At 51.7% G+C, this 16,405-nt stretch overlaps 1 protein-coding gene across 1 annotated transcript in view; it reads left to right on the forward strand.

Annotated features, from left to right (window-relative positions):
- ZNF496 (zinc finger protein 496) overlaps positions 1–11,438 on the forward strand; it is a 48,121-nt gene extending 36,683 nt beyond the window's left edge. The window contains exons 5-8 of the mRNA XM_008061246.2: positions 2,366–2,498; positions 3,000–3,107; positions 4,106–4,219; positions 10,720–11,438. Of these exons, the coding sequence (XP_008059437.1) occupies positions 2,366–2,498; positions 3,000–3,107; positions 4,106–4,219; positions 10,720–11,438 (1,074 nt within the window). The remainder of the gene's footprint in view (positions 1–2,365; positions 2,499–2,999; positions 3,108–4,105; positions 4,220–10,719) is intronic.
- The last annotated feature ends 4,967 nt before the right edge of the window (positions 11,439–16,405 follow it).

A 16,405-nucleotide genomic window follows, 5' to 3' on the forward strand; every position in this document is an offset into this window, starting at 1 on the left:
ACTTGTTAAAGCAATTTTAGAACTCTTTCTGAAATGGGCATCAAAGCTGTCGTCATGTGCCCCTTGATGTCTTGAATGTCATCAAAGTATCTTCCTTTCAATGTTTCCTTTATCTTCAGGTAAAGCAAAAGTCATTGGGCCAAGATCAGGTGAGTAGGAAGGGTAATCCAATACAGTTATTTGTTTACTGGCTAAAAACTCCCTCACTGACACTGCTGGGTGAGCTGGTGCATTGTTGTGATGCAAGAGCTCCTTCAGGACCATTTTTGCACACACCTTTTTTGTGCCAGGATTTTCAGTTAAGATTTTCCTGTTTCCCTATCGATGTTTATTTGATCTACTATTCTCCTCACAGTCAGCTGATGATTTTGACACACAATTCAATTAATTTTTGCAATGTTTTCGTCAGTTCTGCTTGTTACTGACCATCCTGACCTCTCTTCATCAGTGACACTTTCTCTCCCCTCAGAAAAATGTTTAATCCATTTTTATACTGCCATTTTCTTCATGGCATTATGCCCATAAACTTAGAATAAAATGTCCCTGATTTCACTTCCACTCTTGCCAAGTTTAACAAGAAATTTGTTTGTTTGTTACTCTAATTCAAACTCTGACATTCTCGCAATAACAGCTCTGATGGCCAATCCAGAAAAAGAGTTCCAAACTTGCTTCGATGGGTGAACTAGGCACTGATGTTGGTGCAGAGTGTCCCAAGGGGAGTACTTCAAAGGTGACTGTAGTGATACTCAGCAATGAGGTGTATGCAGCCTAGGATTAGTTCATGAACTTAATTGTCAGACCTTGTATGTGTACATGGTTGTGAATACACGGGTGGTAAAGGCTGTTGTGGTGAGATCTCAGATGGAATTGACAATCATTGTATTGGGAGCTAGAGGAAAAGCTGTCCTCATTGTAAAGTGGCAAAAAACTTGGCTGAATTGTGTTTACATCCTAGTGTTTAATGGAAGGTAGAACTCAGAAGCCTAGTGTTTAATGGAAGGTAGAACTCAGAAGTGATGAAATCGGACATTTGGCCGCAGAAATATCTAAGCAAGGGTTTGAAGGTGAAGCCTGTAAAATGTGAGAAGGGAAAAATGATTTAAAGGTGGAATTACTGGCCAAAAGGGAAGCAGAACTACAAGACTGGGAAGATTCTCAGCCTATCTAGGTTGAAAAGAGAGAGATGGCATGTTTAGGCGAGAACACAAAGGTGGCCAGGTGACCAGCTAATGGGGTCTAAACTAGGAGCTGTTGTCCCAGACAATGAGAGAATGACCCCGAAGGCAGTGTTCCTCCCATTGCAGGCCCAGGGCTCATAGCCCCAGCTGCAACTCCAGCAAGCAGGGAACCCCGTCAGCTTTCCCTGTACTCCCAGACTCATAGAGTCACCAGCATGACTCCAGCCCAAAGGAGCCCTAGACCTCAGAGGATGAGACACAGAGCTTCCACAGAGGTGGGACCACCCAAGACCTTGGTGTCCCAACTCCCATCCAGGGACTGTGGAAGGTGGCCCTCCTGCACAGAGGGTCTGGAGTGGGGCATCAAGTCCAAAAGGATTACCCTTTGGGCTTCTGGGTTAACGTTGCTTGACTGCAGGTCTAGGACTTACTTGGTAGCTGTCACTCCTTTTCTTCTTTTGTTTTTCCCTTTTTGGAGTGGGAGTGTCTGTCCTAGGCCTATCTTCTGACTGGAAAGCAATTTGTCTTAGGTAGAATCACACCTTGAGTCCTCCCTGTCTGATTTAGGTGATGTTAAATGAATTTGAGCTTTGAATTTTTGAGTTGATGCTGGAATGAGTTTTGGGGTTATTGAGATGGAATGAATTTGTTTTACCTGAGACAAGGATGTAAATTTTGGGAGTACCAGGGACAGAATGCTATGAACTGAATGTTTGTATCCCCCAAAATTCTTCATATGTTAAAATCCTGGCTTCCCACATGATGGTGTGGGAGGTGCTCTGCCTTCATGATGATGGGACCAGTGGCCCTATAAAGGAGACCCCCAGAGAACTTCCCTGCCCCTTCCACCATATGAGGCTATAATTAGATGATGGCCGTCTTTAAAACAAGGAGCAGGTCTAACCAGATACCCCATCTGCCAGTGCATTGATCTTGGACTTCCTGCCTCCAGAACTGTGAGGAATGATTTTCTGGTTTTGGTAGAGCTAGGGTCCCACTCTGTTACCCCAGACTGCTCTGGAACCCCTAGACTCAAGTGATCTTCCCAAAGTGTTGGAATTACAGGTGTGAGCCACTACACCCAGCCACATTTATTTTGTTCGTATTTTGATACAGTAGCCAAAGTAGGTTAGGACTTGTAGCTTGCCCTTGGACTAAGGCATCCCTGTTGCTCTCCTGTGTTTCAGAACCGGGTTTCTCCATTCAAGGACATGATCTTATGCTTCTCTGAAGAAGATTGGTCGCTCCTAGACCCTGCCCAGACTGGCTTCTACGGAGAGTTCATCATTGGGGAGGACTGTGGGGTCTCAATGCCTCCAAGTAAGACTGAGAGCTCCCTTCACTCTGTCACCAGGGAGCTGGGGGCCTCACTTGAGTAGGAGCCAGCCTCCTCCCTTAGACCAGGGAACCGAGGACGCAGGAGATCTCTGCTTAGCCCCAGCCCTGACCCGGGTTGTCTGCACACAGCGGCTCTTGTCCGAGTGATTCCGTGTGTAGGTCAGGCTCCCTGGCTGCTGCCATGGAACCACATCTGACATGGTCTTTGTGTCCATTCTCTGTGTCCTCCTTATTCATGGTCCCTTCACTCCTGCTGCAAACTGCCAGACCTCAGAGAGATACCCAGGCCCACAACTCTTTATCCAAGGCTCTCCCAGTGCAGTGCCCCTCTCCTGCCAGCTCCAGCCCTTTGCTCCCCAAATCCCCATGTGGCCCTGACTGTGCTGTGGCCCCGGGCTGTCCCTCCTCCCTCTCTGGACCTACCAGGCTGCCCGCAGGAGCAGATCACTAATAACAGACATGTACCCTGTCTTCTGTGAACAGATGACCCCGCTGCCCAGCTGGATCTCTCTCAGGGAGAGGAGCATGAGACACGCATTCCAGAGCTGCAGGACCTCCTGGGGAAGGATGCACCCCCGGCCTCCTCCTTGGGTGAGTGATGGTTCCGTAGTGAATGGGCAGGGTGGGGTGGGCAGCCAGAGGTGGGCTGCTTCCCAGCTTCCCTTGCAGTCCCCACTGCCTCCTCTGTCCCCCCCACATTCCATCCTGGCCTTGCAATCTTGCCTTGACCCCTACCTCTCCAGAAAGAGTGAAGGTGCCTTGATCTTGCCAGGCCTGGGGACTGTGCTTCCTACCAGGGACCAGGAGAGGATAGGATTTCTTTCTCCTCTGCTCATAGGTAGCACCTGGTTGATACTGATGGCCCAGTGCCCCTGGTAGGAGTGAGGTTAAATTCTCATGATGAGCCAATGTGAATGGTGTCTCCTCGCAGCTGGGCCTGGGCACAGCCTAGGACTCCACCTGTCCAGTCCTCTGCCCGCACTTGGGGGTGCTGTGGGGACACCAGGCGTGGAGCAGTGCTGGGACCAGGAGTGTCCAGTCCTCTGGGCTATGTCTATGACCCCCGTACCATGGTGCTGTGAGGCACCTGCTCCTTCAGGGAATCAGCAGCCACCCCCACCCCCTTCCCCTGAGATCTAGGGCCACAGGGGGCAGCTGAAGTTTTGGTGCACTGTCCCCCAAAAAAGCCTCCAGGGCCTCCAGTGGTGTGGCATGGTGTGATGCAGCATAGTGGCTCCCACCTATCCCTGGTTCATCAGCACTGCACACACTGTTTGTGTGCAGGACTTTGTGGGGATGTCTAGAGAGCCACCCCTGAAAGTGGACACAACCACTGAGTTGGGACCATTGCTGGTCTCTGGAGGAGCAAAACCGAGTCTGTGTTGGTTCTGTGTGGTTCCAGAATCTGCACTCGTGAGGTTGGCCTGTTTGCCTCCAGGCCATTCTCTTAGGAGACATTGAGTGGCCACCCTGCACCAGGCCCAGTGGGGAGCTGGGGCCTCCCTCAGAGCAAAGCGCAGCCAGTTGAGATGCTGCCCGGGTGGCACTGCAGGTACTAGTCAACCCCTGTTTGCATTTTCTCTGGAAAGACTCTTCAAGTCTCCAGCCACTCCAGACGGATGAAAGACGGAAACGGGAGGAGCTGCAGGTGCCCGAGATCCAGACCTGCCAGCAGGGGGCGCCAGCTCAGAGCTCCTGCCCAGGTAAGGGAGGGATGTGGGGGGGTGCACCTGTGTGGCATGAATGTGTGTATGTGTGGTGGTGGTTGTGTTGAATGCATGTGTGTGCATGAATGTGCATCCTTGTGTGTTGTACATGCGTGGGGGTGGTTGTGTTGAATGTGTATGTGCATTGTATACATGTGTAGTGGGTGTGGGTGTGCACCTGTACAGTCTGTTGTGTGTGTGACTGTATTGAATGCACATGCGTTGTGTGCATGCGTAGTGTAGGCGTGTGTGCACAGGTGTGCACCTGTGCCATGTGGTGTACGTGTGTGGAGGTGGTTGGGTTGAATGCACATGTGCACGTCATGTATGTGTGTGTACATGGGTGTACACTTCTGCAGACTTGTACGTGTATGTGGTATGCATGTGTGAGGGTGGTGGTGTTGAATGCAGTTGTGTGTGTATGTGTGCTGTGTGTGCACGTGTGCATGTGTTAATGTACGTGTGAATGTGTACCTGTATAGTCTGCTATACGTGTCTGTGGTGCGCATATGTGTGGGACTGGCTCTGCACATGTGTGTGGGGTACAGTTAAGAACTACTCTCCAAGACCCCCGTGGACAACAGCTGTAGCATGCCAGCTGCTGGCCTGGTTCAGTCTTACTAGTCTTTCTTGGTTTACGCCTGATGCCAGGCCCTCTCTCCCTCCCCGGGTGGGCTGAGGCAGATGCTAGTAGAGTGCTGTTCGCTGTGTCGTGTGTTTCTTCCCTGAGTATGGAAGCTGGAATCCTAGCATGGAATCTGAGAATTGGAATTAAAGAGGCTTCTGGAATGTGGAAGTTACAGGGCCTTCTGGAAATTGCCCTCAGGGACAGCCACTGTGCAGACTGAGTCATCTTGGTACAGGTCATCCACTCCAGGGGCAGAGACTGAAGTGTTCCTACCTTGAACATCCCCAGGGTTAGAAGTTTTTCTGAATGCCAAGTCTCTGATTTTTTATTATTATTGAGTTGGGGTCTCCCTCTGTCGCCCAGACTGGAGTGCAGTGGCACGATCTTGGCTCACCACAGCCTTGACCTCCTGGACTTAAGTGATCCTTTCACCTCAGCCTCCTGAGGAGCTGGTAATACAGGCACACACCACCACACCCTTTTAATTTTTTTTGTTAATTTTGTAGAGACAAGGTCTCACTATGTTGCCCAGGCTGGTATCAAACTCCTAGGCTCAAGCAATCTTCCCTCCTCGACCTCCCAAAGTGCTAGGATTACAGGTATGAGCTACTGAGCTCAACAGAATGAAGTCTTTGATTCTTGGGGAGCCCACACGTCACTGTAGTTTTCTGCAGCTCTAGAGACCGGCTCACACACTGCCCACTTCACCCATGGAACTTTTGAAGGGGAGACCTGTGTTGCTTTTGCCTATCCCATGCAGGTTGTGGCATGTGGACAAAGGTTGGATGATGTGGTGGGTGTGGAAGGATGACACCACTCCCACAGCACTGTGTCCCTCCAGCTCTCTCAGGAGCCCCTGCATGCTGAGGATGTTGCCCACACAGGCAGGGTGGGGCTGTGCTGCCTCTGGAATCTTTTCTGGTTTCTCTACCCTAGCATGTTGTGAGGGAGATGAGTGAGTATCCATGAACAGGTGGCTTCAGCTCCATTGTCCCCTTGCTAGGCACTGACAGACCCTGCTCTGAAATGGCAGGAAGCCAGGGGCTGCTCTCCCAGAAGGGGGGACATGGCACAGGTTTCAGAGTGGCCTTTTACTGAGCTGCTTCTGCCAGCTTGCCCTCCACAAACACTTCCTGGCAGCCCACGCCAGATAGCCAGTGAGAGCCCACCTCTCTTGTCCACACTCCCTGGGATGCTGCCAGATGAGTGTCACTGTGTCTGCCATGGAGGCAGGAGAGCTTTCTTATGTGTCTCCTTTGTGAACTGTCTGGTTACTATTCCAATTCTTTTTTTCCATTCCTCACTCACATTTGTGAAGCTGTATGTCATAAGCACTGCACCCAGGTCGTGTTTTCTCGTGGCTCTTTGTGGTTTCTGTGATGTTTCTGCTTTGCAGCTGGGCACTGAGACCCTGGGAAGGGTCACAGTTTTGCTCAGAGTCACCACAAATTTGCTCAGAGTCCAGTGCCAGAGCTGTGGTGGCAGAGCAGAGCCCTGAGCGCAGGCCCCAAGCCCAGACCCATGCTCGTATCCTGTATCCATATTACCAACCATGGTTGCTTTCCTAGAAACTGAAATGATGTGTCTCAATCTATTGCCTCTTACTTTTTTTTAAGTTGGGGTCTTGCTCTGTTGTCCAGGCTGGAGTGCAGGGTGCGATCACAACTCAGCACAGCCTTGACCTCCTGGGCTCAGGCAATCCTCCCACCTCAGCCTCCTGAGTTCCTGGAATTACTGGTGGGAACCACCATGCCTGGCTACATGTTCTTATTTTTATTTTTGTAAAGACAAGGTCTCGCTATATTGCTTAGGCTAGTCTCAAACTCCTGGGCTCAAGTAATCCTCCCACTTTGGCCTCCCAAAGTGCTAGGATAACAGATGTAAGCCACTACACCTGGACACATCTGGCATATTTATACATCATTTCTCCCGTGTTTTTAAATTTTATGTGTCTTGCAGCATATGTTTTTTACTTTTTGTTTTTGGGGGGTTTTTTTGAGTTGGAGTCTCACTCTATCACCCAGGCTGGAGTACAGTGGCACGCTCATGGCTACTGCAGCCTTGATCTGCTGGGCTCAGGTGATCCTTCCACCTCAGTCCTCTAAGTAGCTGGAACTACAAGCCCGTGCCACCAAGCCCAGCTAATATTTTTGTATATATTGTAGAGATGATGTCTCACCGAGTTGCCCAGGCTGGTCATGAATCCCTGGGCCCAGGCAATCCTCTTGCCTTCACGTCCCAAAGTGCCAGGATTACAGGTGTGAGTCACTGCACCAGGCATGTTTACATTTTTTAAACATAAATACATTTGCTTATTATCTTCTTGGTTTTCTGTCTTAAGAAAACCTCCCCATCCCAACTTTACAAGGATATTTATATTTTGTATAAACCCTTTGTTGTTGTGGTTTCTTACATTCAACTTTCTAGCCTCCCTGCCTTCTCTCTCCTCCCAGCTCACAGGGAACACTCACCCCCAGCCCCTAGAGCACCCTTATTGAGTGCCAGCTGTAGCCTAGGAGTGTACCTTTGCCACTATGGCCCGTGGCGCTTGGCTCAATCTGGCCACTTGCTACTCATATGACTAGAGGCTGTCTCTACCCACCCCCGCCCACCCCCCCACTGGGCTCAGTTCTCCTGAAACCTGGGCAACAACCTTTCTCTGCTTTAAATTTTTCATCTGTAAAACAGAGATAAGAGTTATAGCTGCCTTGTATTCGATGATTTAATGTGTGTCTTGGCACCTAGACCAATAAATCTTTCCTGTCTTCCCTAGCATTAAACTGACAGCCAATTCAGTCTTCCCCCAACACCACCATCACATGCACTCACGCATGCACACATGGCCTCCTGTGCATCCCAGGCTGAGCTGAGGCCTCTTTGGTTGCTCGTCCTCTGGTATCTCGGGCACACTGGAAGTATCTCTTCATCTCTTCATCCACTTGCTGTCTTCAAGGAATTTCCTTCATCCTGTCCTGTTAATAGCACATAGCAGCACTGTTGTGAATTTACAGGAATTATGTATCTAATCCTGTCATTTTAGCTCATTTGAGGCGATGTCCCATGTGTACTGTGTCACTCTGCTAGGGCTTCCCCCACATGATACCAGGGACTGGTGGCTCAAATGACAGAATCATATATTCTCACAGTTCAGGAGCTCCAAGTCCAAGGACATGGCATCAACAGAGTTGGCCTCGCCTGAGGCCTCTCCCCTTAGCTAGTGGATAGCCACCTTTTTGCTGTGTCCTCACATGGTCTTCCCTTTGTTTGGGTCTGCATCCACATGTACTCTTCTTATAAGGACACCAGTTATACTAGATTAGAGCCCATCCATATGACCTCTTGCACCTTAACTACTTCCTGAAAGGTCTTGTCTCAGTCACATTCTGAGGTACCAAGGGTTAGGACTTCAATGTGTGAATTTTCAGGGGCCCCAGTTGAGCTCATATGTACATATGTCTGCTGTCATAATTCCATCTGCTCACCCATTTAATGAACAAGAGAGCTTAGCAGTCCACCTTAGCCCTTTTTCCTTCTTGCACCTAACTCCACTCGCAATTAACCGAAGCAAACTGCTGAACAAGTATCTGGTCATAGATAGCTGATAAAAGTTACTAATACCATTCTCTTGGCCACCCAGCAGGCCCATAGAGCAGATCCCACACACGCCTTGTGTGCCCCTTCACTGTCATGTTCACCTTATGGATGGGGTGATCCAAGCTCAGAGAAGCCATCTGGCCAGCACAGCCCTGTCCTCATCTGAAAGTTTCTCCTAGCTTGTGTGGGTTCTGAACAGGCCCTCACCCATGCCTCAGGTGACATGCCCCCTGGCTCTACCACCTTCATCTTCTACCTGAGGGACAGATGCCCTCGTGGGTTCCACTGCTGCCCGCTGTCTGCTCTCCATATCCTGGGTCTTCCTGCCCGTTGTCTGCTCTCTGTAGTAGGTCATCCTGCCTGCTGTCTGCTCTCCACAGTCTGCTCTCCATAGCCCAGGTCTTCCTGCCTGTCATCTGCTCTCCCTAGCCTGGGTCCTCCTGCCCACCGTCTGCTCTCCCTAGTCTGGGTCCTCCTGCTGGTCATCTGTTTCCCTGAGCTCAGGTCCTCCTGCCTGCCATCTGCTCTTCCTAGCCTGGGTCCTCCTGCCCATCGTCTGCTCTCCCCAGTTGTCTGCTCTCCCTAGTCCGGGTCCTCCTGCCTGCCATCTGTTCTCCCTAGTTAGGTTCTTCCTGCCCGCCGTCTGCTCTTCCTAGCCTGGGACTAGGGCTCTCCCTAGTCCGATCCTCCTGCCTGTTGTCTACTGTCCATAGCCCGGGTCCTCCTGCCCCCTGTCTCTCTCTAGCCCCAGGTCCTCCTGCCTGCTGTCTGCTCTCCGTCTGCTCTCTGTAGTCCAGGTCTTCCCGTGCACCATCTCTCTCCCTAGCCTAGGTCTTACTGCCCTGCTTCTGTTTATCCAACTCTGCATGCCCTGTGCCTTTCTGACCTGTGGCCCTCCTCTCTGTCGTTGAGCCCTCCCCAAACCATGTTTCATCTGGTGTCTAGGAGAGCCCAGCCCCACCACCACGAGTTATAGACATAAGATCCACACTCACAGAAGTGGGGAAACAGGCCACTGGGTGGTAGGTTCTGGGATGCCAGCTGGGCCTTCAGGCCAGGCTCCCTGCTGCTTACCCTCCCCATGCTTCCTACATCATAGACTCAGTTTCTACTGAGCCAGTTTCAGTCAAGGTCAGCAGGCCCAGGGCATCTACCCATCACTGCCGGTGGCCTTGGACATGTGATAATGAGAGGGGAGACACTGCAGAGGACCTGGCCGCCCTGGGCAGCCCTGACTTCAGGCAGCCCCACGGGGCCCAGGCACCATATCAGCTTATTCCCTGGCACAGATACATGGCTTCTTCAGGTGTGTGACGTGGCAAATAGTATGTCAGTGGGTATGACCAGGAGCAAAGGGGCTGTGTGTGTCAGGAGTCTAATGCAGTCCTGTGATGGTGGTGGTCTAAGGGAGCATGGCCTGAGGGGGAGGGACAGCTTCCCAGTGAGACCCAGCACTGCCAGGTGACTCCTGGGAGAGTGAAAAGTTTCTTCCCAGAGGTGTGACCCTCAACCCGTACCAAGACCAGGCTCTTGACTCATTCAAGGACAACTCATGGAAAGTAAAGGAAGGAGCTTAGCTTGAACCCAAAGCGTACACTGGAGAAGGCAGTACAGGTGATTTCCAAGACTCCCTTGAGGGTAGAGAGTGCTAGCTTTTATCTAGGTTGCTCTGGGGTCTTTTGTCCTCAAATCCCTCACCATGTTGCAATAAGCTGGCCTTGACCGGTTTTGTTTCCAGGGACACCAAGGGGAGTTGTGTCCCTTATATGTCAGTTACAAAGTTTTTAAACCTGCTCCACCTGGAGCATTAAGTGCCCAGCACACCGACTTGGAACTCCATGTGCAGAATGCAGGTTCTTCCTCTCTCAGGAGGCCTCTGACGGATCCTGAGTGCCTGGTTAAATCAGGTGGCAATACGTGATTTGTAAATGATCAAGGCTTTACACAGATAAACACAGACTCTTAGAGCTTAGGGAAGTCTTAGTGGCTAGAAAAAAACACAAAAAAACAGGATGAGGGCGGGAGTAAAATGGCTGGGAAGGGGGAAGGAGAAAAAAGGCGTGCCAGGGTGCTCTGGAAAAAGCCTGGCCCATATTAATAGTTTCTCCTCCCAGGTTACACCCATGCCCCTGCAGGGCTGGCCTGGCACCCGGGTCACCAAGAAGCGTTGCAAAAGTGTGAGTTGGTGGACCCGGAGCTGATCCTTTCTGACTCCTGGGTTGGGCTCCAGGGATGGGAGTCCAGTGCCCCTGACCTGCTTGCCGCTTTCTCATAGCTGGGGGCGACCCGCCGTTTCTCGACCACAGCCTGGACGAGGAGGTGTCCATCGAGATCGTGCTGTCCAGCTCCGGGGACGAAGACTCCCAGCACGGCCCGTACTGCGCGGAGGAGCCGGTGCGCCCCCTGGAGAAGCCACGTGGACCCCCGGGTCCCCACCGCGGCGCTGATCCCGGGGCTGATGGGCAGGCCTCCCGGAAGTCCTACGTGTGTCCGAACTGCGGGAAGGTCTTCCGCTGGAGAGTCAACTTCATCCGGCACCTGCGCAGCCGCCGGCAGCAGGAAAAGCCGCACGAGTGCCCGGTGTGCGGGGAGCTGTTCAGTGACAGCGAGGACCTGGACGGCCACCGCGCGGCGCACGCGCAGAAGCCGCACCGTTGCGGCGCCTGCGGGCGCAGCTTCCGCCTGCATGCGCACCTGCTGTCCCACCGGCGCATCCATTTGCCACCCGCTGGCACCAAACCGGGCGAGCCCAGGGACGAGGAGCCGTTGGCGGAGGCTGAGACTGCGCTGACCTTCCCGTGCTGTGACTGCGGGAAGGCGTTCCCGCGGCGCGATCAGCTGGCGCGCCACCGCAGCCACCTGCACGCGCCGGGCGCCGCGCGGCCCCTGCGCTGCCGCTACTGCGTCAAGAGCTTCACGCACAACTATGACCTGCTGCGCCACGAGCGCCTGCACATGAAGCGCCGCTCCAAGCAGGCCCTGAACTCCTACTGAGCGTGGGCTGCAGGGCTCCGCTTGCGGGTATCAAGGGGTCCCTCATCCCGGCCACCTTCCAGGGATGGAGAGTGCCTCCCTCTCGGCCTCCGGTGGCGTCCGGCGCTCCGTGGTGCCATGTCGCCCCCTCCCTTCCCCGGAAAGTGAGAGTGACCGACGGAGCGATCTGTTTCTGCAGTGCCAAAAACAGGGAGAATGTGTCACCACCCTCCACGTGCCAGGTGTGTCCGCGTCTTAGAACCCCTTCCCAGTGCTCTCATGCTTGTGGAGCAGGACTGGGCTGCCCCCTCGAGGCGACCTCTTGGTCACCAACCAACCCGCAGTACGCTCCCTCTTGTCCTGCCCTGTCTGAACACTACTAGCTGTCCTGAAACTCCAGGATGTCTCGTTGCTGTCCGACACAGAATCTGCCAGTGAAGTGTTGGGCTGGAGGAGGGCCGTAAGGCAGGGTGGGACTGGTGGGCACAGTGGGGAGCAGGGCTAAGCACAAAGAACCATGACATGTCATCAAAGTCTGAGCTCCAGGTCCCTGAGCATTGGGCCCACAGGAGCAAACCTGGACCCCAGATTATGGGATGGCTCTTTTGGGCTTGTGGCCACAGTTGGAAGCTTCAGAGCTCTTTGAGGGTGGGAAACTGTCATCAAACTCTTTTATTTGTCCTGGCAGCCAGTTAATAGGGATCTGGAGGTTGTCCAGGGCAAAGCTGACATTTCAGTTTGTGTTGCATACCCATGCCAAAAGGTCTTTTCTGTACCCTGAAGGTCCTTGGTAAGTGCCTGTGGGATGGAAGCTGAGTTGTCATCATTTCAAAGGCAAGTAATTCCTTTTTCCAGTCTGTCCTGTTCAGGAATGTGGAGCTCAGCCCTCCTGAGGGGTTCTTCTGTCTGGGTGACCAAGCCCAGGACAAAACCCTTCATACTTCGTGCTCTACAGTCGTAGTAACTCGAGTGCCAGTCATGTTAGTTTCCTAGGGCTGTCAACAAAGTACACCCCCTGGGTGGCTTAGGGCAACAGCAGCATGTTCTCGCACAGTTCTGGATGCTGCAGGTCTGAGATTAAGGTGTGCGCCGAGTGGGTTCCTGCTGGGGGCTGTGAGGAATTTACTCCTGCCTTTGTCCTCTCATCTGTTGTCTGGCTGGCAGTTTTTGCTGTTCCATGGTGTGTGGAAGTATCACCTGATGTCTGCCTTCTAAACTTGGCACTCTCACCATGTGCATACTGTCTCCCTTTGTGTGAGGACACCTATCGCATTGGCTCAGGGCCCACCCCACTTACACCAGTGTAACCTCATCTGCATCTGCAGGGACTGGCTCCAAAGAAGGTCACATTCTGAGGTACTGGAGGTTGGGGCTCAGTACTGGGATTTGGGAGAGACAGAATCAACCCACAACTCCAAATAATCCCAAAGTGTGCTGTCATTCCTGAGTCACAATGAGTCAGTACAACTTCGGTTAGCTTGTTCACAATTCCACTGAGAAGGGTTCAGACCCATGTCTCATTCAGGGCTGGTGTCCCTGCATGGAAGCATCTTAGTTGATGACCATAAAGGGTGAAGAGTTTGGATGCTGAGCCTCTGGACTGTGAGTGACCCTTGGCAGTGAAACCTCAAATGACTGAAAACAGTCCTAGTGCTCCTGGGAGACTGGTTATGTTGACTGGGGTTGCGATGTGAGGGCTTCAGGGTTGTAGGAGGCTGTGTCTTCAAGTTGCGCCATGCGGGTATTTCGTATTATTTGTGTGTCTGATTCCACCAATGGGCAGCAGATTGGGTGGAGGAGCCCAAGGTGCCCAGGGCCCTGTCACCACATAGTCTTTATATCAAGAAGCCTTTGCTCCAAACCCAATAAAAGAGTTAAAGGATTTCATAGCTACAATTATTGTTTGTGTGTAGATGCATCTACACACCCAAGAATAGTAAATGCAATAAAACCATTTGGCCATACTTTGAAAAAGAAAGAAAAATTGGTGAGGCTCTTAGTTTCTAAATAGTTGGTTCTTGTATTGATCTGTCTGGAAAAGAGAATAGTCAGATCTTGAAATCAAGAAAATTCATCTTAGTAGAGGGAAAATCCCAGATGGAAACCAGGCTCTGGGTGCACATTTGCTTCCCCAACCCCTGCTCCTGCCTAGCCCTGGGGTCGTCAGTGGCCCCTGAGACCTCAGGAAGGTTGTTGACCCTCCTACTGCAGAAATTTGTCTAAGAGGAGCATCACTCTACTCTTCATGCCAGTGTCCATGTGCAAAACCAGATCATCAGTGAGAGAGTGACAAAAGGAGTGTAATGAAACTGGGGGCCATGGGAGGCTTCCTCAAGCCCCCCGTGTACTGTCAGGGAGTCCCTACACTGATCCAAAGCACCTCGGTGACTAGAAAGGGCATATACCCTTGGGTGTGGAAACCCTTGCGGATAATGTGGCTCCTTCCATGCAGAAGGAACAGGTGGGGGACCCGCCCTGAGAAAGGTCTGCCAGCCCTCTTGCCCAGCACCTTCACCCCCAACTGGGTGGGGAGGGCGGGAGGGCATGGGCCCAGTTGATCTTTGTCTCTCTTGGCCACTGACCTTTTTGACCTCAGCTGGCCCACTCAGTCTCTTTCCCCTCCCGTCTCCCATGGGGATTGGGCAGGCCATTGGGAGCTATGTCAGCAGCAGGTGGAGACCCCACATCTGAGAAACATCCTCCTCCCTCTTTGTTCCCTTGATCCCTTGGCATCCCCACAAACCCACAGGTGCATAATAAAAAATTCACTCATTGAATCGATATTCGTGTTTTGACTTTTCATTTTCATTGAAAAAGTGATGTGCAGTGCAGCCAAGAGAGGTGGGCATCAGCTGTCCTAGGGGATCTTTAGTCCTTAGTCACTCTGGTCACCTGACCTGGTCCCTCCCCAAGAGAGAGAGGAGGTGTGTCTTGTGCACTGGGGTGGGTTGTGCTCCTGGTCCAACCACAGCTTTGCCCAGCCTTGTCTATTTCCCATGCCCTCTAGCTCCCCAATGCTCATCCCTGCTAGAGGAGAAGCAAAAGATGAAGCCAGTGGTAGGAAAGTATGTGTCAGTCCTGAGTCATAACCAGGCAGAGGAAAGAGCCGGCAAGGGTTTATGCCTGCATGGACTTGCCCATGTCACTTCTCTTGGGAGATGGTTTCCCTTCTGGTAAAATTTGGACCAGATGCAGGTACTTCTGCTTCTGTGTTAGTAGATTTGGTAGTCATTGTCAGCATTTCCACCAGTTCCACCAAACAGATGTATTTCCTTTTGGCAACACCACAGGGATATTGTTTGGTCTTGAAAGTGGTCGTGCCACCAGCACTCTATACAACAGGTTACAGAGAAGGGAACTTGCTGAAGGTGGACTGGGGCTGAGGAGTGTTGAGGGGACCACTGGCCATCCAGGGAATGCCCCATGTGTAGGGCACCCCACAGAGTGCCAGTAGCCATGGAGGCTGGTTGGGAGGGCTCCATCTGATAACAGTTAGAAACTGTATCTTCCTTTAAAACAAGAGCCTGCAATAAGGCGCCACAATTAATGTATGTAGTGCATGTAGTCACCAAATGTCATTGAAGCCATGGAAATTCCCCTTGAGAAGATGAAAAACTCTCTTAAGAAAGGGTAGGGAGCAGACTCCTCAGAGTATACCCAGTGGGAGGAGCCAGAGGCCCACCTACACATCCTGGCAAAAATCAAGAATATCACAAGCAGGCCAGTAACTGCTACGTGGCAAGGGCCATCTTCCAATCACACAACCAAGTGTGAAAATGATTTGGCATAGTTGTACTACACTGGACTGTAATATACCGAACTTGCTAAAACCTTTGTCAAAATAAGGAGGGACTAGGATAATGCTGTTTTGTACTTTTTTTTTTTAAAGTGAGATTCTCATTCTGTCACCTAGGCTGGAGTACAGTGGCACACTTACAGCCACTACAGCCTCAACCTGCTGGGCTCAGGCGATTCTTCTACCTCAGTCTCCCAAGTAACTGGAAATAAAGGTATGCGCTACCATGCCTGGCTAAGTTTTTTTTATTTATTGTAGAGATGAGATCTCACCAAGTTGCCCAGGGGTATCGAACCCCTGGGCTCAGGCAGTCCTCTCACCTCAGCCTCCCAAGGTGCTGGGATTATAGGCTTGAGCCACCGCACCCGGCTTGTTTTAAACTTTAACATGGTGATCAGTTTTAGAGGAGAAGTCATGTTTATCACTCACAGGTCCTGGAGACAGGAGGCCCAGCATGCCAGGCAGGGCCACATGGGAAAGACACTGGGTGACAGAAAGCAGAAGACAGGAGCAAGGAGAACATTTCACCAATGTCTTTATTAGGGTTTTCTTGGAGGCAGGGCAGGGCAGGGTGAACAGTTTAGAAATGGCTTGTTTGAATAATTTCTGTGGACTTTGGGCTACAGGGATGGTCCCTAGTTACCTGACATCTGGCTACAGTGATTAAGGCAGAGGAGCATTGCCTCCCAGGGTGTATAGACCCAAGAGAGGAGGTGGGCCCTTTGCCATCCTTCAAGAATTGACTAGCGCTAGAGGAGCAGTCTCTCCCCAAACAAATTTTTCCAAGGTGTCAAAGCATCATATCCAGAAGATTAGGAATTAAAAAACAAAACAAAACAAACAAAAAAAACCTAAGCCGGGCTCGGTGGCTCAGCCTGTAATCCCGCGCCTTTGGGAGGCTGAAGTGAGTGGATTGCCTGAGCCCGCGGGTTCGAGACCCGCCTGGGCGACGAGACCTCATCTCTACAATAAATAAAAAAAAAAAAATCAGCCGGATGTGGTAGCGCATGCCTGTAATTCCGGCTACTTGGAAGACTGAGGCGGAAGAATCACCAGAGCCCAGCAGGTTGAGGCTGCGGTAGCCAGGAGCGGCCACTGCACTCCAGTCTGGGTGACAGAGTGAGACTCCAACTCAAAAAAGAAAAACAAAACAAAAACAAAAACCTAGCACACCTGCCCTGGAATGTTGCTA

Source organism: Carlito syrichta, unplaced genomic scaffold, assembly GCF_000164805.1.
Source record: "Carlito syrichta isolate Samal-C Ts95f unplaced genomic scaffold, Tarsius_syrichta-2.0.1 Scaffold305164, whole genome shotgun sequence".
Classification (NCBI taxonomy): Eukaryota; Metazoa; Chordata; class Mammalia; order Primates; family Tarsiidae; genus Carlito; species Carlito syrichta.